The sequence below is a fragment of the Tachypleus tridentatus genome, chromosome 9 (assembly GCF_004210375.1).
Source record: "Tachypleus tridentatus isolate NWPU-2018 chromosome 9, ASM421037v1, whole genome shotgun sequence".
In the NCBI taxonomy this organism is placed as follows: Eukaryota; Metazoa; Arthropoda; class Merostomata; order Xiphosura; family Limulidae; genus Tachypleus; species Tachypleus tridentatus.
This window is the reverse complement of record NC_134833.1, coordinates 111,578,363-111,604,478: the sequence shown is the minus strand read 5'-3', so window position 1 is coordinate 111,604,478 and position 26,116 is coordinate 111,578,363. Positions and strand designations below refer to the sequence as shown.

The window sequence follows — 26,116 nt, the reverse complement described above, 5'->3', positions numbered from 1 at the left end:
CCTTCTTGCGAACATCATTGTGGCTGAAAAGCTCGATTTTTAGTCTCATCTTACCAAAGAATACTTTTCCAATAGGTAAAGGGTTTATCTACATGCTTTCTTGCATACCTCAGTCGTGCTTCTAAGTGAACACGCTTTAAATATGGAGTTCTACGAGGATGGCATGCTTTGAACCCAGAAAAGCGTAACATGTTCGTAACTGTAGAGGTGCTTACTTCAACCCCAGTTTCTCTTATCAGCTTCTGTATGTCATTACATGTTAAACGAGGGTTCTTACTAACTTCTCTGAGAAGCTTCCTCATGGTTCTCTCTGGAATTTTGATGGGGCATTTGGAACGAGGGAGGTTAGCAGTTGATCCAGTAAGCTTAAACTTGGCAATTATGGTTTGAACAGTAGATTTTGGCACATTAAGTTGTGTGCCAATACCAGAAAGAGGCATACAAGTCTTGTATTTTATAATAATTCGTTTTTTTAAATCACTGGACAGTTGTTTCCTGTTCGCCATGATGACCAAGCAGATAATGACAGAGACGGTGCTGAATTGCCAGAAGTAAATGTTTTGCTGGCTAAATTCCAATAATTATGAACCAAGTGTTTAGTTCTGGATTGGTATAATGTAGTTTATTGCCAAACTGAACAAAATATTTATGGGAATATCAGTTTTTTCACATGTTCTGAACTGTACGAACACTTTCTTGTCCTCCTATTTTTGGTTATTTGTTTATAAACAGTTTATTTGTCGTTTAATTTGCATAAAACGTTATGTAGATGTGTGTTGGTATAATATTTATAATATACTGTACATCTATTAGCCTAATCATGATACTTTTTAAGTTATGAGCAAAAAACTACTTGGGACGCAGGGGTATGAACACTTTCTGTTGTAACTGTATATGTTAAAAGTTCAATTGTTTTAGCTTAATTATTTCTAATCGAATGTTAGCATGTGGCTTTTTTGTCATTTCACTGTCAATATGAGTCATTGGAGGTGATGGTTATGATGTAGTTAATACAGGAATTGTTTACAACATCTATTGATTGAACAAATCAATACTTACATCCTCCTTTTTTATGAAATTTTTATAGTTTTAAGTTCAGTATTCAATATAGATGCATGCTTTTTAGTACTGTTTGTTGTTAACTGTTGTTGTTTGGTATGAATTGTTTTTAATCATTTATTAGGAAATCATGGAAGCAAGAAAATTTATCAATTACTTAAATGAAGACCAAGCAGTTGGTGTTTCTCTTTTAATATTGAACTATGGTTGTCAAACCACCATAGGTAATTTGATTTTATACTAAGTTCTAGCATTTTTTCTGTGTCCTAACAAACAAATATGTGAAATATGATTCTCAAACCATCACAGTTAACTTGCATGTACACTGAAACTTGATGTGATATAATGGTTAATGTGTTGGACTCTGAATCTGATGATCCATGCTTTGCATCATGTTACCAAAATATTGCACTCTGTACTTTGTGATCATGAGTCCTTTATATGAATGGTGGTTAAATTACACTGAATAACAATGTGCATTTTTATTTGTGTTTATATTTATAAATAACAGATGTGTGAAATACATTTAACAAATGGCTTAAGGTAATTTATGTCAAAGTATTCGCATCTGTCTTTGTTAATACAAACAAAAGTGTGAACTGTGAATCTGCCATCTTTCCTAGACTGTTTTAAGTATTGTTGTTAGAGTTTTTCATTTAACATTTGATATTTCTTCTCCATGGAAAATGTGTATAAATACATTTTGTGTGTCTCCCATGTACATGTATATATAAGCTCTATTTGAAATATAAGTGAATACATATATGTAACAAAATAACATGTATGTTGTCACTTGAGTGTAAGTGTGGTGGTGACTGAATATATTTAGTTGTATATCTGTTTTGAAACTTGTAGGAAATGTTTGTTTCATAGAAAGGATATAATGGTTTAGAGAAATAAAAATTAATATTTTTGTAACTGAAAGAATAACTTCAGTTAATACACAAAATACAGCCAAAGGCTATGTTTACAATCATCATTTTATACTGGGACAACTTGATGATAAAAAAAGTGTATATTCTTTGCTACGAAAATATACAATAAGAGGAATGGTGATTTGAGTTTTGGATTATTAAATTTAAGCTTTTATGGAACCAAAAATACGACTATTTTCTTTGGAAATGTACATTTTTATTAAGGTAAATTTTTCATAGAAATGTGTTAGTGCTAATTTCAGGAGTAAATGTTGGTATCATTCTATTTTTACTTTCTTCTTCATAAATGAAATGAAACATATTATTGCCTTTTCAGCTATTTATGGATTTGTGAGTGATACCAGTAATGCTACTAGAGATGTTTTTATCTTCATATCAGTTCTTAATTCTGTTGTACTGTGGATAATTTTGTTGGCCTTTCCAGTTATACAGGTGTGTTCACTTGATACATTATAGTATTGATCCTGTAATATCATTATTATTTTGAAAAATTTCAAGACATACGTGTTAAAGTTTAATGTATTTATGTATTGGAACCTCAGAATATCTTTTTAATATTTTGGTTAAATAATATAATTTTTCTTGAACTTGTGAACAACAGTACTTTTGACTAATAGTGTTGTAGAATTTTCAAAAATTTACTGTAAGAGTGTTAAAATGTTTGTTTACGAAAATGAGAATAAAGTAAATATTAGTGATATATGATAAAATAATTCTTCTGATATGGTACTTCTTTCTGTTCATAAGATTAGCTATTCTTGTCCAGTGCTACCCTCTGTGTGAACGTTTTCTTACACATTTTACAAGCCTTCTGCTCTCCTTCTTGTTGAAATTAAATGATTCCAACATCTCTCTCATGCAGATCATCATGCATCACTTCTTTAAAGACCAATGGGAGTATGACATACTCATGTGATGCATGTGACTTCCCCTATATGCTTCAACCAAACTCACTTCTCGTTTGACAATATTTGTAACCATGTTTCATTGTTTGTTTTAGGTTTCATGTTCATCGTTGATATACTAACAAAGTGGTTTTCATTTAAATTACTTTCAAGTTTATTCTTATTATTTCTGCACTTCAATCCAAGTTTATTACAGTCTGGTTATTATAATTTGTATTTTGGTTAACTCTTTTTGATTATGAATTCCAAAGTACATGCTATTACTTTGGGGATCATGCCTGCAACTAGTGCTATGTCACAGGCCATTGGTGTGGGCAACCTGACAGGAGTTTATCAGCCTTTATTTGCAGGTAGATTGAATGTTACATGGGTTAACCTCTATCTCCAGACCTTGCCTCACTTCCTCTTGAACGTGCTTAGTCTGTTCAGATTGACGAGGACTTGAATCGCCTATTTCCACCTCCTGATTTTACCTTGTATTCCTATGCCCCTCCCAAGGAGTTGGTTAAGCCTAGTAAAATCTTTTTGGATCCAACTCCTTCTACCCTCAGCAATTGAATTTTATGTTTGATTCACTTGGCTTATTTCTCCTTGGGAATGATTTATATTTAATAGCCATTCTTTCAATACCAGATGTAGGTGACACTGGATCAGTAGATCGAAGTAAACACATCATGCTCTGAAGTTGGAGTGGTTCTACATTCCCTTTGGTTTCTTGAACTTGAGTTTAAGACAGTATGATTCTCATCCTATCCTGTCCTGGATGCTGATTCCCAGTGGTATAGGTTTTAGATATAGTTGGTTTACAGAATATTATGATCCATTGCACCCTAACCATTCTATACTTAGGACCATCTCCATTGATGTATTTACCTTCATACTTTGTGAGTTAAGTTACATATATTTCTCAAGATTAAAATCACGATTCTGCTTCAGTTGTCTTGCACTTGGATGCTATCCTTTCTTTTTCTGCCCTTGTCTACTACACACTTCACGAATGGGCGAACTGTATATCTGGTAAGAAGTGGTGCAGTTCACCTCATCAGCTCTTTATATCTGACTTTATCATTTCTAGGAATATCCTTTGGACTCTTTTTTTTTTTTTTGAGGGGTACTTCTGTCATGCCTTTGTACCAATCCCTCCACTTAATCAATGTGAGATTCTAGTTAATCATATGAAAAGAAGGAAGTACGATATTGGAAGTTATAATTTTCGTATTCTGAAAATTATTTCTGATAGGTACTTCCCTCCTCACATACTTCCTACTTTTCTCTGGTCCTTATCTCTTCTGCTAGACATCGAAGTAATAGTTCAGTAGAGGCATATAAAGGAGTCATGTATGTCACTCATGATTTGCATGAGACATGTTGAAATCATTTGATTTCAATAGGGGGGAGTAGAAGGTTTATGGTGTATGTAAAGAAAATGTTTACGCATAGTTGCAGCACTGGACAGAATAATTAATCTTGTGATAGGAGGAAAGTACCTGTTGGAAATACATTTTTTAGGATAGGAAAATTATAACTGTGTTGAATATTCAAATCCACTTTAAAAAAAAAACAGATGTTTTGTTACATTGCATATAAAGTTAGTACACAGAAATAATTTAAGTTACAAAGCTTTAATTTGCTTTTTCTTAAACAGTGTTAAAAATGTAGGTTGTGACTTGTGTTATGATTCTTGAGAGAAATAGTAAAGAACAAAAGTGGTTTGTTATTACAAGAATTAAGATAAGACGCAGACAATTAGTTTATTTGTAAAATTAAGGGTTGTGATGATAGTGTCCAAATTTTATGTAATTACTTAACATTTATGCATGTGGTTGGAAAAATAAAGCAAAGTTTTGTTAAAGTGACTGCCAGTTTTGAAGAAGTTAATAGTGAGAATGCAAAGAAATTTGTTCAGTGCTCATTTGATTTTTTTTTGTAATTCTAAACATAAAAACTTTTACATGCTTTTATAATCTAAATATGTGGAAATAACCTTTTTGTTAATAGTATTTGATATTGTAAATTATATTTTATTGGAATACTACATCTGAAAAATGTACAACAATGAGAACTTACTTTACAAAACTACTAAACTAATTGTAATTATTGTAAAAACTTACTTTTTAGTGTAAAATAATTAATGTTTGCATTCTGTGTTGTGTTTATCGAGTTACATAAAACGTAGAATATTTATATAAAAACTAAAATGAAACTGTATTAAAGCAGAAACAGTAAAGATGTAACGAGAACTTGATTCATATAATCTTTGTAAGTTCAGTAATGAATAGTTTGTCTTATTATGAAAATAATTAAAAACTTGGAAGATCTTCTCAATTTTGGATGAAATGATATAAAAAAACTTCTTGCAGATATTTTAATAATGGTAAAAGTACCTCATTACTGTAAAATGAGACTGTTTGAAATGGAGATCAATAACTGTGAGGTTTGTAAACTTGCTGGCATGTGGTAGTGTTAAAACTTGTTTATGTTTGTATAATACTTTCCATCTCAAAAGAAAGAAAAAGTCTTTAGAAATATTTATTTCAATAAGTTATTCTTAGCTTAGCCAAAAATTGTTTGTTTTAGGCAGCTCGTTTAACAAGCTCATGCCGAGCACTTAGAAAACTTGGGCATGAACTTCGGGCTCGTCCATTTGGATACCAGGACACAAGTCAAGATGACTTGGATTCTGTCCTACTTTACACAACTTCTTTAAAAATGCAGGTAAGGATACTTTAATTAAAAATGTTGATATAACTATGACTTTTATATAGAGACCATTTAAATGTTTAGCAAAAAAATTAAAATGGAAAAATATGGTAAAGAAATTCATTAATAAAGCAAAATTTCCTTTAAAATGCAGCACATTCCTATATTTTATGGTGTTTATATAAGCAAGATATATTTAGAAGCTGATATTTTTAAAGGCATAAAAAATGTCTTCATTGACTAAATGTATTTCAGGTTGAAGTTATTTTTACACAGGATTTGCTAGAGCCTAGTTTGTTTTTTGCTTGATTAGTCATAAAATATATTATATATATGAATATACTTAAAAGCTTTCTATCAAAATGGACAGAAATTTTATGAGCAGTACTTTTTAAAGTGCAAAACTTTTATATTTTATTAACATTAATAATGAATAGGTACTGCTTAGCCTGATATACAAATTGTATGGTTGAGAAGAATGAGAACACTTGTATAGAAGTGAACTTTTTCTAACCCTAGTTTGTATTGGTAATATTTTTAATGCTGGTGTAAAAATATTTATTTTCACATCTATTTAGAAGATGGAATTAGGGGAACAATTAAGTTTAAAATATTTGTTTCGTTTATCCATCACATTTATTCTTATTATTGGAAAATTTAATTACTTAAAGCACAATCAAAGAGGCTTATTGGTGTGTGGAAGTAATACAAGAAAACCAAATGAGACTACTGGTATAGCATATATACATGAAATTAACTTAAAAGTTCAAATAATACAAGAATGCCTAAAATTAAAAACTTTAAAAAATTAAAGGCAAGGATAAAAATGGTCTTAAGTTGCTGTAAAGCTTAGTTTTCTTCATATTGGTGAAGAGAAAATGACAGCCTTGTTTGTTTACTTGGGGTATTTTTATACATAAACATAGCACATGCCTTTATTTTATGTTTCACCATGATATTATTTGATTAAACTACAACTATTAGTGTATTAGTAATCATACTCTTTTGTTTACAGCCAAAACTTTTTCAAGTGCTTGTTTGTGAAGCATTTCTAATTTTAGGACTGGCAGTTTTGTCCTTCTGTTGTTAGCCCAATTAAATGAAATTCGCCTGGGTTAAGCTTTTTAAACCTAAATTAGTACATTCTATAATATTATTTGATTAAACTGCAACTATTAGTGTATTATTAATTATACGTTTCTGTTTACAGGCAAAACTTTTTCGAATGCCTGTTCGTGGAGCGCCTCTAATTTTAGGGTTGGCAGTTTTGTCTTTTGTCCTTTTGTTGTTAGCCCAATTAAATGAAATTCACCTGGGTTAAACTTATTAAACCCAAATTAGTACATAAACCAGAGCCAAGTTGAAACAATGGTATTACAAATAATGAAATGAAAAATGTGGTGTGCTTAGAGGAAGCTTGTGTTCACAATGTGTTGTCAGAAAATATATCTTAAAGTAGAAAAGTGCCAGAAAATCTTGACCTTTGGAAGGACATATACATGTGCATATATTCTTGTTTGTAAATATAAGGAAATCTCAAAAAGTAATTAATTGTAGTGTAATATATGTAGATTGTCTTTCTGTAAATAAAGGGCATAAAAAGAAAATATTAACACAAATTTTATCTCAGGAATATTTAGAGAACTGACATTTTAAAACGATTTTTATTGACTTTATCTGTCCAAGTTTTGAAATAATATTTTTAAATTGTTAATAAAATGAAAATGTTAAACTGTTTTATGATGGTAAACTGGAAATATCTGAAGATAATGATTTGATATTTGTTAGTTAATGAAATATGCCTTCATTATCCCACCTTCATATTTTTTAAAAATATTTTAAAATGCAGTTAGGAATTGTGGTATTGTGGAAGATCGTATATGCTGTTTTCATTTTTGGCACAAAATGACAAGCAGAATCTCGTATACTTCAGAATTTTACAATCTGTTTAAGACACCTCATAATCACTTTTATTAGAATAAAAGACTTCTGAAAGATGTGTTTCCTTCTTTCTAACTAAGTAATTCAGTACAAAAACTTTAGACAAAAGATGAGTAAAAACAGAAAAATTTTCTGTAAATAGATGATTCAGTCTTTTTTATTTGAATTTGTATTTACCCTCAACTATATAATTCTTTTCTTCTGAGTGAATACAAATATTTTATGTCGTTCTACACATTTTTAAGTGGCACTAGTAACACATATGCAAAACAACTACATTGAAAATGTACACTTTCATTGTTGGAGTCTTAAAAAAAAGTATTTATTGATATGTAAAAATCAAAAAGAGTTGATGCTTGTAATCAAAGTTTTATATAACTCATTCAATGTTTCAACTGTATACTTATCAAAATTACAGATTTACCATGCTTAGTTTGTGTATTTGTTTTAAAAAAAAAGATTCTACAATTTTTTTAAAATATCATAGTAAGAGCATGAATGTAGAAGACAATCACTATTTTTGTAAAACAGTGTATTTATAAAAAAGTAAACAAACAGGTTTATTAATAACCATACTAATAAAATATTAATAAATTGTGCTTTTTTTGTGGTTAACGCTAAAGTATTTTGTTTGCCAATAATGGGGCCAAGAAAGAAATATATACACTTGTTTTTGTGAATTATCTTTATTTTGTTATTTCTTTTTACTAGTCTAATTTTCAAATATTGTAAGTTTTACTGAAAGTTGAAAATAAATATGTTGTGATTTTCACAAACCTGAACCCTTTGTTTTCTTTATAAATACTCCCTGAATTTGTAATTTCCAATAATGTTCAAAAATAAATTATATTAACAGAAAACAGTAAACATAGAACAGTTACAAAATATATAGCGATATGGATACATCTATCATTTACATTATCCTGTGGACATGAACAGTAAATCTGAAGGCTTAAAAATGCTAAAAATTAGGTTTCAGTGTACCTGCAGTGGGCACCCATTGGGACTTTCTTACAAATACAGGTTTAGTACTTGCTAGTTGTGACTTTCAAAGTACCATCACATAGGCATTATTTTTTGTCCTTTACAATATACTTACATAATCTGCAGTTTTTGTACATCTTTAACTCTATGTTGTGCTAAAATAATGTTAGGAAAATATTTAGAAATCTGTTTGTTTACTAAATATTTGTTTCTAACTGTATGATGGGAAATATTCCATTTGGTATATTATCCATTCTGTTATAATTACTGATAATTTAGCTCACTCATAAGTATTTAAATTCAATGTAATCAACTTGCACTGCTGAAAATCAAAAGGTATAATTGTTTACCTCTAAGATGTAGTTTGAATTTCTCTGTTACTCTTATCCTTGCAACAGAGTGGTATGTTTACACACAACACTAGAAACTGGGTTCCCGATACCTGTGGTGAGCAGAACATAGATAGCCTATTGTATAGCTTAGTGCTTAACTACAAACAAATTCTTATCTTTCCATGAAAATTCACTAACTGTCAATTATTGCACTGTCAAAATTGAAACATTCAAATACTAGTATTAATGAAAATAGCACTTACATTGTGTACAATTAGTACTTTACAGGTAAGTAATCATAATTAACATTATATCACAGTATGAGCATAAAGATGAAACCCTGTGCTTCCATTCATATGTTACATAATATTTGTCCTTTGTGTTATTCAGCACCCATGGATATCTCATGTTCATACATACATGTGTGTGGTCTTACACTTTAGGTATTTGTAGTTATCTAGCAAATAACAGTGGCTGGATAACTGTTGACACCAAATTGTTTAATTTAGTGTGTGGTTTGTATGGAACCTCATAATTTACTATGTACATAGTTGTGTGCAAGCTGTGAATGCAGTTTAATGCTTATGGGGCAGGCATGACACGTGTCCTATAGTGATTATAAACTTATTGTTGCAGTTTTTTTTTTATGGTGCTTGTTATTTGTTTACATATACAGAATTTATTTCCTTTTAGGCATGATGCTACTGAGAGGATTGCAGTTTTTGTTGTTTTTTATCCATTGCATGATCAATTTTGACCATGTTACTCAAATTTCTAAATGTGTTATTTAAATATCTAGACTGTCTCATACAACAGAAATATTTAAGTCAAATTATAGCCAACATTGCATGATTGAAAATTTTTACACATAATGCAGACAGAGTAGCCATCCTTGAAGAAAGAGGTGGTAATTCCAGGCAAAAGTAAAGAGGAAATCTTAAATGCTGTATATATTTAATTTCAGGTAAAATACACAGCACCATAAGAATTTAGGGTGGTACAGTTGCCACCAGAATTGAACGGGAAAAAGGTGTATTAATGTAATCAGTTTATAAATGTTAATTAGCATGTTTTTAACCTTGTATAATGTGCAGAATGTCACTCTAAGAAGAGCCTGTCATGGCCAAGTGGTTAAGGTACTCATAATCTGAGGGTTACGGGTTCGCATCCCCGTCGCACAAAACATGCTCGCCTTTTCAGCCGTGGGGTTGTTATAATGTTACGGTCAATCCCACTATTCATTGGTAAAAGAGTGGCCCAAGAGTTAGCAGTGGGTGGTGATGACTAGCTGCCTTCCCTCTAGTCTTACACTGCTAAATTTGGGACGGTTAGCACAGATAGCCTCGTATAACTTTGCATGAAATTCAATACAAACCAAACCACTCTAAGAGGAAATCTGGTCTAGTTCCGAATGCAAAAAATGAGACTACTGTGGGGAATTATTTGCTGGCTATCAAACTTTCTCCTAAACAATATGCAGAGTCGGTGTTGAAGGGACCTTCTGAGAGTGTTTTACTCCAAAAGCTGGCATCTCTCAAAGAGGGGTGGTTAGCCCTATCTTATTCATCATGTACGTGAATAATATGCTGCTAAAATATCCAAATAATGGATACTCCTCACAGTTCGCTAATGATGTGGCAGTTTGGAAAAGTACACCAGCAATAGCAGCCACAAACATACAACCACAGTTCAATAGAATAAATGAATATTGTCAAAAATATAGAATCAAAATAAACACAACTAGTAGAATTCACAAAAAGTTAACACAAAAAAGCACAACCACAGATCTATATGAATGGAGCACTCCTTCAAATTGCTACATCTGCAAAATTTTTAAGACTAATATTTGATTCTAAATTAACATGGGTAAACTACATAAATAATATTGAAACAAAATTTGGCAAAGAACAAACTATGCTAGGAGTCTAACTGGTAAAAATAGTGGAGCAACGGCAGATAACATCATAAAAATATATAAAACATGCATTAGACCCGTGATTGACTATACAGCCCCTGCATATATAAATGTAAGTAAAAACTGGTACAAGCAAAATACATACGATACAAAATACGCTATTTACAAGAGAAACAACAGCAGATAGACTACTACATTGTAAAATAAATTATTTTGACAAAAATTGAAAAAAAAAAAAAATGAACTAGTAGGCGAACTAGACAGATACTGCACATGTGATGAGGATAGTCCTAAACATCTTTCCCCAGTAAATATATATATACATACATATATATATGTATTCAAATAAAACAAAAAAGCCACTTATAAACTAGACTCCACATTAGTTTAGGGATTATCTAATAAACATTGAAAGGGATTTATGTGAATGTTTTATGGTTAATACTTGACTAATGAGTGTGCAAATTGTTATTGAACTTTTGAGAGAAATGATATATTCGCACCAAGTGTTTTGGTAGATAGCGTATGGACATTACCCTGATAGGGGCTTGAGTAAGTGCGGGTTACTCTGGCCTTCGTGTACAATGTATAAATACACTTGACATGTTACACAACAAATACAAAGGAAGGAGGAAGAGGTTGATTTTTAGGGTTTCTTAGCCCAGCTTTGATACCAAGCTAGTCAGACGTTTGTTTTTCTCCTCCCGCTATACCAGAATGACGTTCTCATTACCTGGTCCTGCTGTGCCGATCCCGCTAACGGTCCCGCCGGTAATCCACGATGGCCTGCCACCCCACCTCTCGCCTCTTCAAATCGCCACGTTTATCGCGCAGTCTAAGCCTGGCGCCTCCTTAGACCCTTCCAGAACGCGAATTCTTCGCCTAGGGGGAATTCTCCTCCAACCGTCAACGCCTGCTGAACTGTCTTATTTTTGCGAACCTTGGAATTCCCAATTTAATATTAAATGTTCACCTACCAAGAGCGCTACTAACCTTTTCACTGTTTTCCTAAGAGGAGTTCACCACTCCATTCAACCAAGTGAAGTCAAACATGCCATTGAGAGCCAAACTAAGTCCGTGATTTATGCCGTGCACCGGATATACTCAAAATCCACCAAGCAAGCTACCAACTACATGAAAATAGTAACGACCTCCAAACAGTATGCCGATACCATTCTACGTAATGGTTGCTATTATCATATCTTCCATTTTAGTGCTGAACGTCCCCGCCGTTGCTCAAGTAATCCTAGGTCACCCAAGCAATCAAAACATGTTTCGCCACCTTTCATATCATCTTATGCAATCAACTGCCCCCCCCCACAGTCTACAGAGATATCCTATCCTGTAAAGTCGGTATTCAAATCAACACAAACTTCCATCAAGGTGCACGACAACCAGTCCCAGACAAACGACAATCCGACCTCTAATTATGGACAGAACAAAACCCAACATCTCAACAAATTAACTCAAACGCCGTCTGTTACACTAGGCTCTACAACATCTTCCCAGTTGCATACTTGCACAGTCTGCCCAGTCGGATAAGGCAATTGTAACAGACAAGCGCCCAACCATCTCTCGAGTCATTCAGACTAGAATACCTATAAAACATAAACTGTCCCAGACGACTGAATAATACCCAGAAAACGTATCTGTTCAAGTTCAGTCGCCACACTCACCAGAACCAGAATCATCTCAAGCTTTTGCAGTGGACCACGATTACCACCCGTTGTTTGAGGCATTTCGTCAATCCCCTGTCCGAAAGAAGAAAAATATATTTCCAGGTCTTGATAGGCTAATAAGAGAACAGGACCAAGAAAGATATTTGGCATTTAAAAGATTCAGTGAAACGACTCGATCATCTTTTGTCTCTAGTGATGAATGGTCATACTTAACCACCCCATAGCTATTAGATGTTCCATTCCGACTTTCCCCAGCTATCCAGGGACGGCTAGCACACATAGACCTCGAGTAGCTTTGTGCGAAATTAAAAACAAACAAATAAGCTAGAAACTAAATACCATGTGACGCCAAACCATGATTACTCAAACAATCACATTGTTAGGTGCAAGTTTATTGTTAGACCCATTAAAGTTGGTTATATTTCATTCAAGCTCCAGTAATCTGAAATAATTGGAGATGTTATAGCCATTGTATGTCTACGAATATCTCGCATTTACTTCAATGTCATCTAAAGCGACATTTCATGATGACGAGAAACCCACTTGAAGCAAAAATATATTCTAGAGACGTCTGGTACGGGTATTAGAACTTTCACTGATATGAAGTACAGAACAACGTTTCGACCTTCTTAGGTCATCTTCAGGTTAAAATATTTGCAACTAACCATTGCCGAGCACATGTCTTAGGGATGACAGTGTAAACGGGTATATAATTGTAGGGGGCGTTGCAGTTAGGTTATGAATTAGTACAGGTATAAAGATGTTCTTTTATATTGATGTGAGTTGTTGTACAAGTAGAGTTTCTTTGATTTTGCGTTTGTTTATATTTGTTTCCCTACTTAGCATCTGGGTGTTTCTTATAGTTATGTTGTGGTTATTTGATTCGTTGTTTTCAAAAACGTGTGAAGGTTTTTTTTTGTTGTTCTTTGAATCTGGCTTCAATTTTTCTCATTGTTTCTCCAACATAGGTCCAATAAAGCGAAATTTACTTCTTGTTCTCTGGTGTCGTAGTTAATACCAAATCCAGTGACATGATAAACCACAGTCGAAACCGAAGTTCCATCTTATACACTTGATGCAGTTTTAATTGCAATTATGGACGTCATGTTGTTCCATAAAAATCAATAATGGTTTCATTCTAATATACTGCTTTGTTTATAACAGTAGAAAGATCAGTTTTTGGGTCTGTTGACCATTGGTATTAAATGGCAATTCTCGAGATTATTCAGAAACAGAATAAGCAACAGTGTATTCTCAAGATGGCTGGTGTGAGTATTAAAACTTTAATTAAAAAAATATAGTACAGGATAATGTTTTGACCGGCTGCAGTCAGTTGCAAACTCTCTTTGTTAATCTGGGTTTTTGTTGGATTTGTGTGTATTAGTTTAAATTTGTTTGTATCTGATAAGATGTAATTCATTTTCTGAAGGTATTCGCTTGTGTTTATTATAACTATATCATTGCCTTTATCTGCTTTTAGAATTTTGGTGTCTTGTTTTAGATTATTTATACAATTAATATCTTTTTGTGTGAAGTTGTTCTTTGATTTTCGTTTCTGTGAAATTATGTTGATAGTTTTGCACGAAAATTCTTTGAAAAAGTTGTTTAAAATTCCATTTTAACGTGCTTAGGGGAAATAGATGTTTTCAGTTCTACTTGGAAAGATAGGTTGTCGATGGAACTGTTGTCAAAGTTGTCTTCTTTCTGATAGTTGTTTTCGGTTTGTGTAGAATGGATCACTTGTCTTTTAACTAAGACTTCCAGACAGACTTTCATATTAGTGGATGGAATATTTCTAGGTATTACTAAGAAATCGAGTCTTTTGTTGAGCAGATGTATCTCTTCATTGCTTAATTGTTAGTTGGATCTATTAATTATGAGGTTAGTTGGTGGTTCGTTGTGTTGATGTCTGTTTGGTTGTTGACACCTTACTTTATTTAGTGTTTTTTTTTTTTTTTTGTCGTGGCGAATCTTCTTTTGCTTGTCGTTCTTACTTTTGATTTGATTGTTGTTGCATTGTACGAGTCTACAAATGTCTGGTTTAATGCAGCAGACCAGTTGATAGTTTAAATTCATTTTTTTTTTTTGTTTCTGCAAGTAATTTAATTCTTTGTAATTTGAATCTAACATAGCACTTATCAACTTTTTTTCTGTAAATTATGGATAATGTTTGTACACTGATTAAAATTCCCGGATGGGTATATTTTCACAAAATTAGGGATTAGTTGTTCCTTTTGACATTGTTGGATGAAATAAATGTCATTCCTTCTATTAATAATTTTTTGGTTTAAGTTTCTTAGCTTCGTTACGGTCGCACGAGCGCGTACGGTTAACAATGGCATAATGTAGGTACGTTCAGGTAAAATGGAGTTTAAACAGATAACGCAGTACACAAAGAAACACTATAGATTTACACTTCTCGTATAATCGCCTATGAATCATTTAACTACAATCTCGGTAAATACATTTTCTAAATATGTAACATCAGTCGGCTTGTCTTTTAAACTCTTTTAACTTTAAATCTATTCTTGATCAACTAAACCCTAAAGCTTTAACGGTCAGTTTTGATGTAATCTCCCTCTTCACAAAAGTCCCAACTACCGAAGCATGCAATCCATTGATAACTAATTGAATTTCACCAGGTAATATTGAAAGCTTGTTTTTCGAAGATGAAAATGTCCATAGTCAAAACAGAAATTATTTATTGCCCAAATTCTCGTGACGCAGGTAAAAAACTCGGTTGGTTCACGTTTCTAGTGGTGGATTGGCCTTGCCAAACAATCTGGTAAAATCCCGGTGGGCCTCTCTATAACTCAAGGAGTGATTTATAGTCTATTATTTAACATATAAACCCATGTTCATAAATTTAAATCAGCGTTCTCAGTACAGATTGATTCCACCTATACCATCATTTCTGCTGACAAGTGTGCTGCAGTAGTTCAGTGATTGGCCGGAAAATAGTTGAAAGCCCATTAGCTCTTGTTTCCTCATATGGCCATAGTGGTAGTGGACAAGGATTGATCGATCTAGTAAAAAGCGTATTTGAAGATTACAATATTGATATAAAAAAAATACATGTCTCTATGTTTCAAACAACACAAATAAACTTTCCATAGGCAGCTTTCAAACAAAACTTTCTTCTATGTGTTATGCTATGTATATGTACTCAATTATGATAGAGTTGACAGTCATATATTGCAGTAATTTCATCATTCAACCCCGCAAAGAAGTTGTCGATTTCTTCAAAAGTTTATACAAGTAAATGAAGTATCTAGAAAAAATACATTTAGCGGAAATTAGGGGGCAGACCTAGTGAAGACGATTATGTTGACAAGTGAAACTCATTGGTCGGGGAAATAAAATGCAATAAAGTCCAATTCTCTACTAAGAGAGAAGCAATACCAATGTTTTGAGTCTAAATAAATAAAGATAAAACGACTATAATTAAAAAAAAACATTACAGTCCATGTCATACAAACACCAACCATAAACACTCCCACAATACGACTCGCATGATCCCCAATGTCCAGAGAAGGAAGAAGCACTGAAATAATGATTTAAGGGCTGGTCCTCAAAATGAAAAGAGATGGAAAACAGAAACGAGAATAGAACAGAACAAATTTGAATAATCAAATCCACCGAAGGGGAGAGGTCTGTACAAGTCCCCCAAAACAACACACGACTAACAGGCCATTTTTAGAGGCTGTCAAAATCCGAAACTTTTAAACACTAAACATCATGATGGAAAAATCAGTTTGTTCTGTTTGTTGGACATGATTGACAGTTCTGCTGCAGCTGTTATATTCGTGAACACTTGAAACCGCAAGTAAATAACTCACAAAATTCAAAAAGGAAAAAAAAACGACAACAAATAATTCGTAACTCTCCACAAACGAATTAAAATGGTAAAGAACAACACAATTAAGGTACAAAAGTTAAGAAGGTAAAAACTTGTAGAAGAGTGAATCATACTTCAAGGAAAAGACACCTATATTCAATGGGACTACCAACTGAGGAGAGGTTAACAGTTGCAACATTAGAGAGTGAGATAGTTATGTAGTGCTACAGTCATACTGGTGGAAGGTTGTTGCATAATCATTTGCATGTTAGTATACGGTTATAAGTGGGAATATCAATGCTAGTGGTGAGATAGAATTTGCATATGCGTATTTTCTTCCATCGAGAGGAACGACAATTTGCACTTATAGAAAATAGTGCAAGTCGAGAAAGCATTTTGTGAGGGTTTGTTTTGGAATCTCGCGCAAAGCTGCACGAGGATTATCTGCGCTAGCGTCCCTAATTTTGCAGTGTAAAATAAGAGGGAAGGCAGCTTGTCATCACCACCAACCGTCAACTTTGGACTACTATTTTAACAACGAATAATGGGATTAACCGTCACATTATAACGTCCCCACGGCTTTAAGGGTCAGCATGTTTGGTGCGACGGGGATTCGAACCCGCGACCCTCAGATTACGAGTCGAACGCCTTAACCCACCTGGCCATGCCGGGCCCTTTTGTGAAAGGAGGTAAGCTATTGGATCGGAATATCTCTTCAGTTAGTGTCATGTAGATCTGTCAAATGGCAAAGATTAAATTTATTTTTATAAACATTATTTCTGTAATTACAATTTATATTACATGCACTTAACAGCAACAAAGTATTAATTAATTTGACAAATTTTAACATCCATGCCCCATAACAAATTGTTGTATTAAACAAAACAATTGGCCCGGCATAGCCAGGTGGGTTAAAGCGTGCGACTAGTAATCTGAGGGTCACGGGTTCGCATCCCCGTCGCACAAAACATGCTCGCCTTTTCAGCCGTGGGGTTGTTATAATCTTACGGTCAATCGCACTATTCGTTGGTAAAAGAGTAGCCCAAGAATTGGCAGTGGGTGGTGATGACTAGCTGCCTTCCTTCTAGTCTTTCTTACACTGCTAAATTAGAGACGGCTAGCGCAGATAGCCCTCGAGTAGCTTTGCGCGAAATTAACAAAAAACAATTATCTCTCCTAAGATATTGTTATATGGTTGTTTGATTAATTATGTGTAAACGAGTATATTTTTTTTCAGTAAAAATACAATTAAGTTTGTAATACCCTCTCTCTCTCGGTGTTTGGGTATGATATGTTCGTACCCTGGAAGATCAGGTCCTGTTTGACCTCTTTCTCCTCCTCGTACTTATGTGGTCTTGCAGTATTTGATAGTGATAGTTCATTTTTGGGTCAGAGTGAACTGAATATTACTCCGATCCTTTTCAGGGCAATGTCCATGTATTGTGATTCATATATGGGTATTAATTTGCCCTATCAGCAAGATGTCAAGTTTATTGGTCGCACTTTAATTTTTTTTTCCCACACGCACGTTTTATTATATATTTAATTTTTGTTTAAAACATATTGACCGGGAAGAGATGTTTACTAACTTCATGTATGAGGCACCTATCTAGTTCGCAGTAATTCGTTTTCATCCATTTTTTATCGAAGTACGTTATTGTACTATGTACGAGTCTATCTGGTGTGGTTGGTATGTTCGCATATTTGTGTATGAATTTTGATGATGTGGTTCTTGGAACTCTGTATGCTGTTGTGAGGAGTGTATTTTGGATTGGTTGTACTGTGGTTTTAATTATTTTGTCGCTTACAGTTATCCATGCTGGAGCTGCGTAGTCTATTACTGGTCTAATGTATGTTTTGTAAATTATTATTATGTTGTCTGTAGATGCTTCACTGTTCTTGCCAGTGAGACTCCTAGCGTAGTTTGTTCTTCGCCAGACTTTGTTTTTAATTTCGTTTACATGGTTAATCCAAGTTCATTTTCAATCATACTGTAGGCCTAAGAATTTTGACGATTTGGCAGCCCGAAGTAGTGTACCATTCATATATATTTCTGACTGTATAAGTTCGTGTTTTGTCAATTTCGTAAAGACTGAGTTATATTCTGCTTACAGTTTTAAATTTAAATAGAATGCCTCAGTATACAATAATTATGTTTTAATTTGTGAGAAAGGATAAAAAAGCATATTTTACTAATATCTTCTAGAATACTGTAGTATCGCTCCAGGAAAGTTATATATTGCATAATAGTACCGAAATCAAATTGTAATGTACGAGCTTTTCTGTAATTACTTTTTCCCTCCATTAGAACATCTGAACCCCTACTGAAAAATCAATACAACAAGTTATTTGATACTTTTAATAAGGCAAATTTTATTTCAATAGTTATTTTCACAAAGCTGTAATAATCTATTGTTACTGTTAATATATGCTTGAAACTGGCAAATTTCAATTAACAGTTACTAAAAGTTTGTTATAAAATTTGTTATTAGAAACCAATGAAAGGCAGATTAAACAGTTGATATAACAATGGCTAAAAATACCATAATTTCCAGCAGTTAATTTTCTGTTTTGGTATTAACAGCTTTTTCTGACTTGATGAACATTTTATATTGAAATATTATCTTTATCATTTTAGGTTTCTGAATGATTGGAAAAGCATTACAAGAGTTACTACACTGTACAATACAACAAAATATCAGATGAGTGCTTATACACATGGCTCAATGTGCAAAATGAAAGAAAAACTATTACATAATTATATGTAGTTGTACATTATTTAAACTGACATGCACACATTCTATTTTCCACAGTACGTAAGTGAACATTCAGAATCACACAGTTATTAAAAGTGCAGAAAACCATGAATCAATAGATGATTACATTACACAGCTCTGACATCACTATGTTAGTCCTTAGTAGTACAGGTCTTACATGAAGCATGACAAGATGATATGTTTGGTTTTAATGAAACTACTAAAAATATTTTAATGCAGTTCTAATTTGAGTTCATTAATTATTCTGTAAGAAATATTTTCTCAATTTCAGTAAAGCTTTTCCCAACACAAGTCTACATGGTCCCTATATTCATATTTTTCACTTCACCTCATTTAATTATATTTCCAGAACATAATCAATTTTATATAAATGTAATACCTTATTTGCATTAACCTTTTTCTTTCAAAAAGGCCAGATTAAAAAAAAAGATTGTACATTAATGTGTAAAACCCTGAATTTATTCTGACAACAGGCTTTTATTTTCATAAAAAAACAAAACACAAATACTTGTAGAAAATTACTGGATATAATTATAAAACTGCTACAACTAACTTACATAATAATACCAAGATACATTTTTTATGCATGTACATTAAATTAGCTTTGTTACAAGAACCACTTGGGTTTCTCCACAACTGTCAAAACAGTAATGTATAATTTATAGAACCAAATCACACAACAATTATTATACATAATTCAAAGTTCCGACTTTAATCCATTTCTTACAGACTAGAATGATAATATTAACACAAATAAAAACTTGTGCATGTTTCTCAACTCAAACTTCTAGTCTTTATGCTTATCCTTTCACATCAGTTACACAGTATTCAAATTTATTTAACTTCATTGCAAAATTTTTAAAAATTGTGCTATATTTCAAAATTTTGCATCAGATTTTACATTTTCAATACACTTAATTCATTTTTCCATATAAAACATTGACAAAAGCTAACTTTGTCAATTACTATTCTGAGAGTTAATCATTACCATTATACAAAGCCACTGTTTTTTGATAACTTATTCCTCTTTTGTACCATGGTAGTTCAAAAACTGTGAAGGGCTAAAGAAACTTCTGTTCACAACCTTCAGTACAAAAACTTATGCAACAGTTGAAATAGGTTCTAAAAAATGTATAATTTCAGAGGACTAAGCACATTCCATGTGTATCATGTGCATTATACGATCAGCCCCGATAAACTATTATCTGAAATCCATGTAATATTAGTGGAATACAATGCACGCCTGTAAGTAACACTATATGAAAGGATTTTATCCTCATTATGATAAAATTTATAATAATTTATCTAATACATTAAATTAGCTTGTAACAGATCAAGAAAATAAAAAATTTAAGACATACAAAAACAAGGCTATGTACATAACATTTGTCAATTGATCTACGAACTGTTAAATTCTACTTTTGCATCTAAACTTTCTACTCTTAGAAATGTTGCTTAACAATACTTCATAATACAAGTGAAATTAATCATTTTCCACTACTATGTGGTATATCTCCAGAATATTTGACTTTGCTAACGTGCATCTTCATTTCAGAAATTTAAGCTAGTAAAATCAAACTGTTGAATTTACCTAACAGTGTGCCACCTAATGATTTATAAACAAACATGCAAAAAAACAAAAAACACTTCTATTTAAATTAAGCAATATTAAGAAACAAACAAGCTGATGAAAGCACTCCTTCACATCAAATTATGAGATATTAAATCTCGTCATTAAACATTGAGATGCAGTTTTGACACTGCCTAAACATTTTCACTTAAGATACTTACTCAGAACATATATATCATACAAAATAGGGAAAGTGTTAAGTTCCTTGATTTTTTTTTGAGTATCACGAGAATATTGGCATAACAAAACTTAATAATTATAGTCAGTCGAATTCTAAGAAAATATGTTGACAAATATTTACTCATGCTGCAGTACTTCTCATTATGATATGTGATTCATTACAATGTTTTATCCAACAGTCATAAAATTTAGATTTATCAAAAACTTGATTCTATTCAGATTTCATCTATTTTAGAATTTACTTTTATAAATCACTTAGAGAGATATTTAACTTTTCTAAAATCTTAATTAAAAAAATTAATATTTTTTGTTAACTTTTCCTTTGTAGGTTGAAACAACAAATTATATGACTAACGAACATTTCTTAGATAATCACAAGTTATTCCAGATGGGGCTATGACTGAAGAAAAATTCTCAGTTTCTTTGGTAAAACAAAAGTGCAAAGAAGTTCATTCACAGAAGCTCACCTTGAGTTCTTAAAAAAAGCATGAGATACATGAGAAATCAAAAATTCAGATTTATGAATGTTAATGTTTTTTTTTATGTTAGTACAAATTAAGTAGGTACTTTTATGCTCAAAACTAAATATTTTTCTTCAATACAATAAGAGATAAATCTTGAATTGTAACTAATTTTTATGTTCATTACACTCTTTCACTGATTAAACAAAGTTGAAAGGAAAACACAAGTACATCTCTTAATAATTTTTTATGATTACGTCACTCAGTGATCAAAGTTCACATAAAGAACAATGTCAAGAAGACATAATGATTACAGTTTTCTTCACCAATTAAAGTTCAGAGAAAGAATAAGAAACTCAGAAACAATATTATAATTTTCTTTATTAAGGTCAGAGAGAAACATATCTAGCAGACATTTTATATGATTATCTTTTTTCACTTACTATACAAAGTTTAATAGAAATAAAATATCAAAATTAATAACAGTTACACTCGACAGCTTTTAAGTTAATCCCTCACCCCACTCAAAAGTTTGTTGCTTTGATGACACACAATACTTCCATGTTTTAAATTTTCTTCAAAACTAACTAAAACAAATTAAGCATACACATGTGCCAATATTAGATGTCTCTCTAGATATTGTTGGAACATTGATGTTGTACCCACAACTGATGGACAGTGTTCTAACAAGTGGTTGTTTTGTATCTACATTAGTAGAGTGGTTGACAGAATTACAGAAGACAACAAATACATTCTTGTCTGTACATAATACTTCTTAACAAGGTCAGTTCAGAAGGCTCCTTACATCCCAGAGCTATAATATAAAGCAATAAATGTTCAGATTTAATACTATAAAAGTTGATTATTAGACCAAAACTTATTTTAGAAAACTAATAATGTCATTTTGTAATTACTTCAATCATCTTAAAACAATTTAAACAAATTTTTCATGCATGTTAAGAGATGACAAAAGAGTTAGAATATTAATGTGAAGTGTGCACTTGTATTATTTTGAAACTGTTTTAGTATTACCATTTGTATTCCTGAGAAAATTTAACTATTTTATTGTAAGATGTACAGAGAAACCTCCATTATCCAGGCATAGCAGACCAGGCAAGTACTTGTAACTTCAAGATTGCTTTGAAATACTTTTTTACTAAAAAGACTGCACAACATGTAAATGTATGGAATAGCAAACAATCACAAAAAAACATGTATAATTTGCTTATTAATTAGGCCCAAGACTATTTATTGCCAGAGAAGGATGAATATCCCACATTCCTACCAATATGAAAATGCAAATGGATTTCTCTGAAAACATGACAAAGCATCATAAGACTTTCACTTAGAGAAAAAAACAACAACAAAAAATTAAATTGTTTACCTATTACAGGCTACTGAAACCAACCCAAACATAAAAATCAATTTTTTTTTTTAATAAAAGTTGATAAATACAACTTTTCACTGAATAAATTTAAGCACTTAAGTATTTGAGAAAATGTAGAATCTAAATGACTATAAATTAATTTTATGAAGTTTTAAATTCACCCATGCAATTTTACTTAAAGTTAAATAACTACTTCATAGAGAGGTACCTACAACTGATAGCTGGATAATGAATGTTTCACCTTATTTGTAATAGCTTACAACTATAAAATATTTATTTGTAATAGTTACAAATATTACATTTACCAATACTATTACACTTCTCCACTTTCTACCACAGACCAATTAATACTGGTTTTCACTAATTATGCAACTTATACAAAGATACCAATGTCTTCAAATGCAAAGTATGCTAAAATTTAATAATAGTTGGTCATGACAAATTTAAATTATGTGATTTTGACTTCAAAAATATCCTCTTCTCTTGTTTCTTCCCTCCATTGTATAAAGTTTAAATTTTAAAGTTTGTGTAATACTAAAAAAATATGGACCACAGTGTCTTTATTAAGAACAATTTGATAAAAATGCATATTGTTACCTTCATGACACGATCTGAGCCTACTGTCAAAAGGTGGAACCTTGTTTCATCTAAATCCATGTCTATAATACAGTGACGAGCATCATGAAATGTGGCCATTGGAATTCGACTAAAATAAGAAATTCAGTTTATAAAATGTGTCTATAAATATATTACCACATTTAACACTAATAGTATCCAGTAGTATTAATATTTCAGATTCATTTAAGTTTCATCTTAATTTTTCTAAATGTTCTTTCCCAGAAAATTAGTTTTAACATGCCAAAATATTTTTATACCATAAAAGAGTTGAATGAATAACATATAATTATATATCACTTGAAAATGCAAGGTTACCAGTTTTGTAGGCTATATTTTACTTCAGATGCTTGTACAGCCTAATTAGAGGGATGTTTAACTCAAAGTGATCAAATTATGGTTGAAAGTAGTCTGGAATTTCTAAAAAAAAGTTTTAGTAGTAGAAAATGCAAGTTAAACCACAGTAGATTTATTATTGAGTCTTTTAGTAAGGTACACCAAGACTGAAGTCACAAGTTATTTGATTAGGCTTGTTAGTTCAATTTTGGAACAAGAGATATGAGAAAACCAACAAATAAAGGAATTTGTTGCAACAGTGTACATTATGAATTCAGGCCTCTTACTGAACATTATCTAACTTGTAGACTTTCCATTTGAAGATTTTTTTTTTTTAAAGACTTTGAATTAAATAATCTCAATTAAAAAAAAAAACAGCAGCAAAGTTAACATCTAAAATAAGATATTTTGGAATTAAATCTTGCCATTAGTCTTAAAAACAGACTTAAATACCCCATTTAACATAAAACTCAAAATATGTATCGGAACTGAAATAAAGCAATGTTATAATTGAAAGAGGACATATACCCCATCTTATATATATTGATGTAATCACAACTTGGAATGCTGTAAGCAACTGTATGGGTAGATTGAAAGAAATATTTGATTTGAATTGAAGAAAAGTAAAATAACTCAGAACATCATTCCATTTCTAAACCTGCATAAAATTCAAAATCACATTTTTCTTCTCTATATACATGCAGATAATAAAACATGGATGGAGACTTGTTATTTACTACTTATACATCCTACACTTTGCATTACAAGTATCAAATATTACTATAATCTATCTCTATTTTGTTGTGATTTATTAACTGAATGTTGGTAATCAATTTATATATTTGTAACTAGAACTTCTGCTCAGTCAAGTTTCCTTTAGAGAAAAAAAAAGATTAATATGGTTCTGATATTAATTCAACAGCAGTGGTATTGGTACTTTTATAAGCTAGTAATAAAGGCATTAGTAATAATATATCTTATATTTATAGATTCATAGCAAAAACATTGATTTATTGAAAACAGCAATTTTTCATGTATGTAAAAAACAAACAAACAAAAAGCCAACAGTAATTTTATTTTTCATAGGGTTTTAGTTTTCTTGAATGCTTAAAAGAAAGTAAACCTACATAGAATAATACAGAATTTTGTATAAAACAGTCTAAAATCATCACATTGGGAAACAAAAATACTTTTTTTGCTTTAATTTGATTATTGGTTATTTCAGTTATTTCATGGTTGTTTGCTGCAATCATGTTATCATTGGTGACTTAAAACATTAAGATTAGGTGTTTTCAATGCTGTCTTGTTTGAATTTTTTTTTAAATTTTATATTATAATAGTAGTAATTGTTGATTTACACATTTCAGATTTTATATGGGTATTCATATGCAGGGGTTCCCAAAGGTTTTGGACCTGTGGAGCTTCACATCAGAAAGAAAAAAAAAATAAATTACAGAGCCTTAATTAAAAAAAAATACACTAAAAAATGGAAACAATTTGTCACTAGCACCAGATAAAGTTTACTTCAAGCTTTTAGAATATAAATTTATTAAAAATAGTAATATTTAAAGAAAGATTTTTATTTCTACTTGTTCAAAAATTTCCATTTGCAAAATTTATCAATAAAAGTACAGTGCACTTATAAATACTATAAGTGACTCAGATGGGCTTGCTTTCGTTCACAAATTAGTTCAATATTTGGAGTTATGGTTGTTACCTGTAAGCACAAATCATCTTCAGTATTTAGACTCTGTCTAAATTTGGATCTTTGTAGCTGTATACAGTGAAAATGTTTGCTCGCAAAGTTATGTTGTTGGAAAATGCATCAAAATTTTCAAAAGGTCTGTTACTTATTCCATGGCAATTTGAATCCAAAATTGTGCAACTTCTTCCTGCTAAAATTTTGTTTTTAGGGTGTAATCAGTTGAAATATTGATATGCTTTCAAAGGCAAATTGTTGGTATTTGCAGAGTCAAAGGGATTTTGAATCTACAGTAATTTTTATAAATGAGGAGGGAAGTACTCCCCAGTAGTTGTACACAAATCAGATATGTGCTGCAAGACTTGACATAATGCTGATGAATATGTATTAGGCCTAGTCCTAGGAAGATGTTTACTCTTATCAGATTTATTATTGATATTTAGCTACTTATCCATTATAAGGGTGACAACTAATTATCAATTTGTCTAAAAACATATTCTTATATCTTTAGCCCTTCAAAAGTATTTTCATGAACACAAAATAGCTTAATGAAAAATCATTCAAACACTTACATTTTATCATCATACAATGACATGCTGACCTAAGATCAGTGTTGCCACAGTGAAGTCAGAAATAAAGATTTCTGGCAAAAAGGCTAGGCTGCTAGAATAATACAATCTTATAAAGGAAAAAGATAAAAAAAAAATTGTAAAAATAATAGGTTAACAGAAATTCTTAAG

General features: G+C 31.6%; 2 protein-coding genes across 7 annotated transcripts in view; one reads left to right on the top strand and one right to left on the bottom strand.

Annotated features, from left to right (window-relative positions):
- The window catches only part of LOC143226051 (uncharacterized), a 49,094-nt gene extending 40,778 nt beyond the window's left edge, over nt 1-8,316 (top strand). For 3 of the 4 annotated variants that reach the window (XM_076456466.1, XM_076456464.1, XM_076456465.1), the window contains exons 9-12: nt 1,184-1,283; nt 2,311-2,426; nt 5,477-5,614; nt 6,810-8,316. In XM_076456466.1, the coding sequence (XP_076312581.1) occupies nt 1,184-1,283; nt 2,311-2,426; nt 5,477-5,614; nt 6,810-6,920 (465 nt within the window). In that variant the 3' untranslated portion in view covers nt 6,921-8,316. The remainder of the gene's footprint in view (nt 1-1,183; nt 1,284-2,310; nt 2,427-5,476; nt 5,615-6,809) is intronic. The other variant, XM_076456467.1, reaches the window with a different exon arrangement.
- Nucleotides 8,317-18,633: 10,317 nt separating this feature from the next.
- LOC143226049 (WD repeat and FYVE domain-containing protein 2-like) overlaps nt 18,634-26,116 on the bottom strand; it is a 51,979-nt gene continuing 44,496 nt past the window's right edge. For 2 of the 3 annotated variants that reach the window (XR_013014261.1, XM_076456463.1), the window contains 2 exons: nt 23,321-23,429; nt 18,634-22,150 (listed from right to left, as the gene is read on the bottom strand). Coding sequence is in view for 1 of the 3 variants with exons in the window: in XM_076456463.1 (XP_076312578.1) it covers nt 22,121-22,150; nt 23,321-23,429 (139 nt within the window). In the remaining 2 variants the exon portion in view is untranslated. Of the gene's footprint in view, nt 22,151-23,320; nt 23,430-25,948; nt 26,055-26,116 lie in introns of all 3 variants that reach the window. The other variant, XR_013014260.1, reaches the window with a different exon arrangement.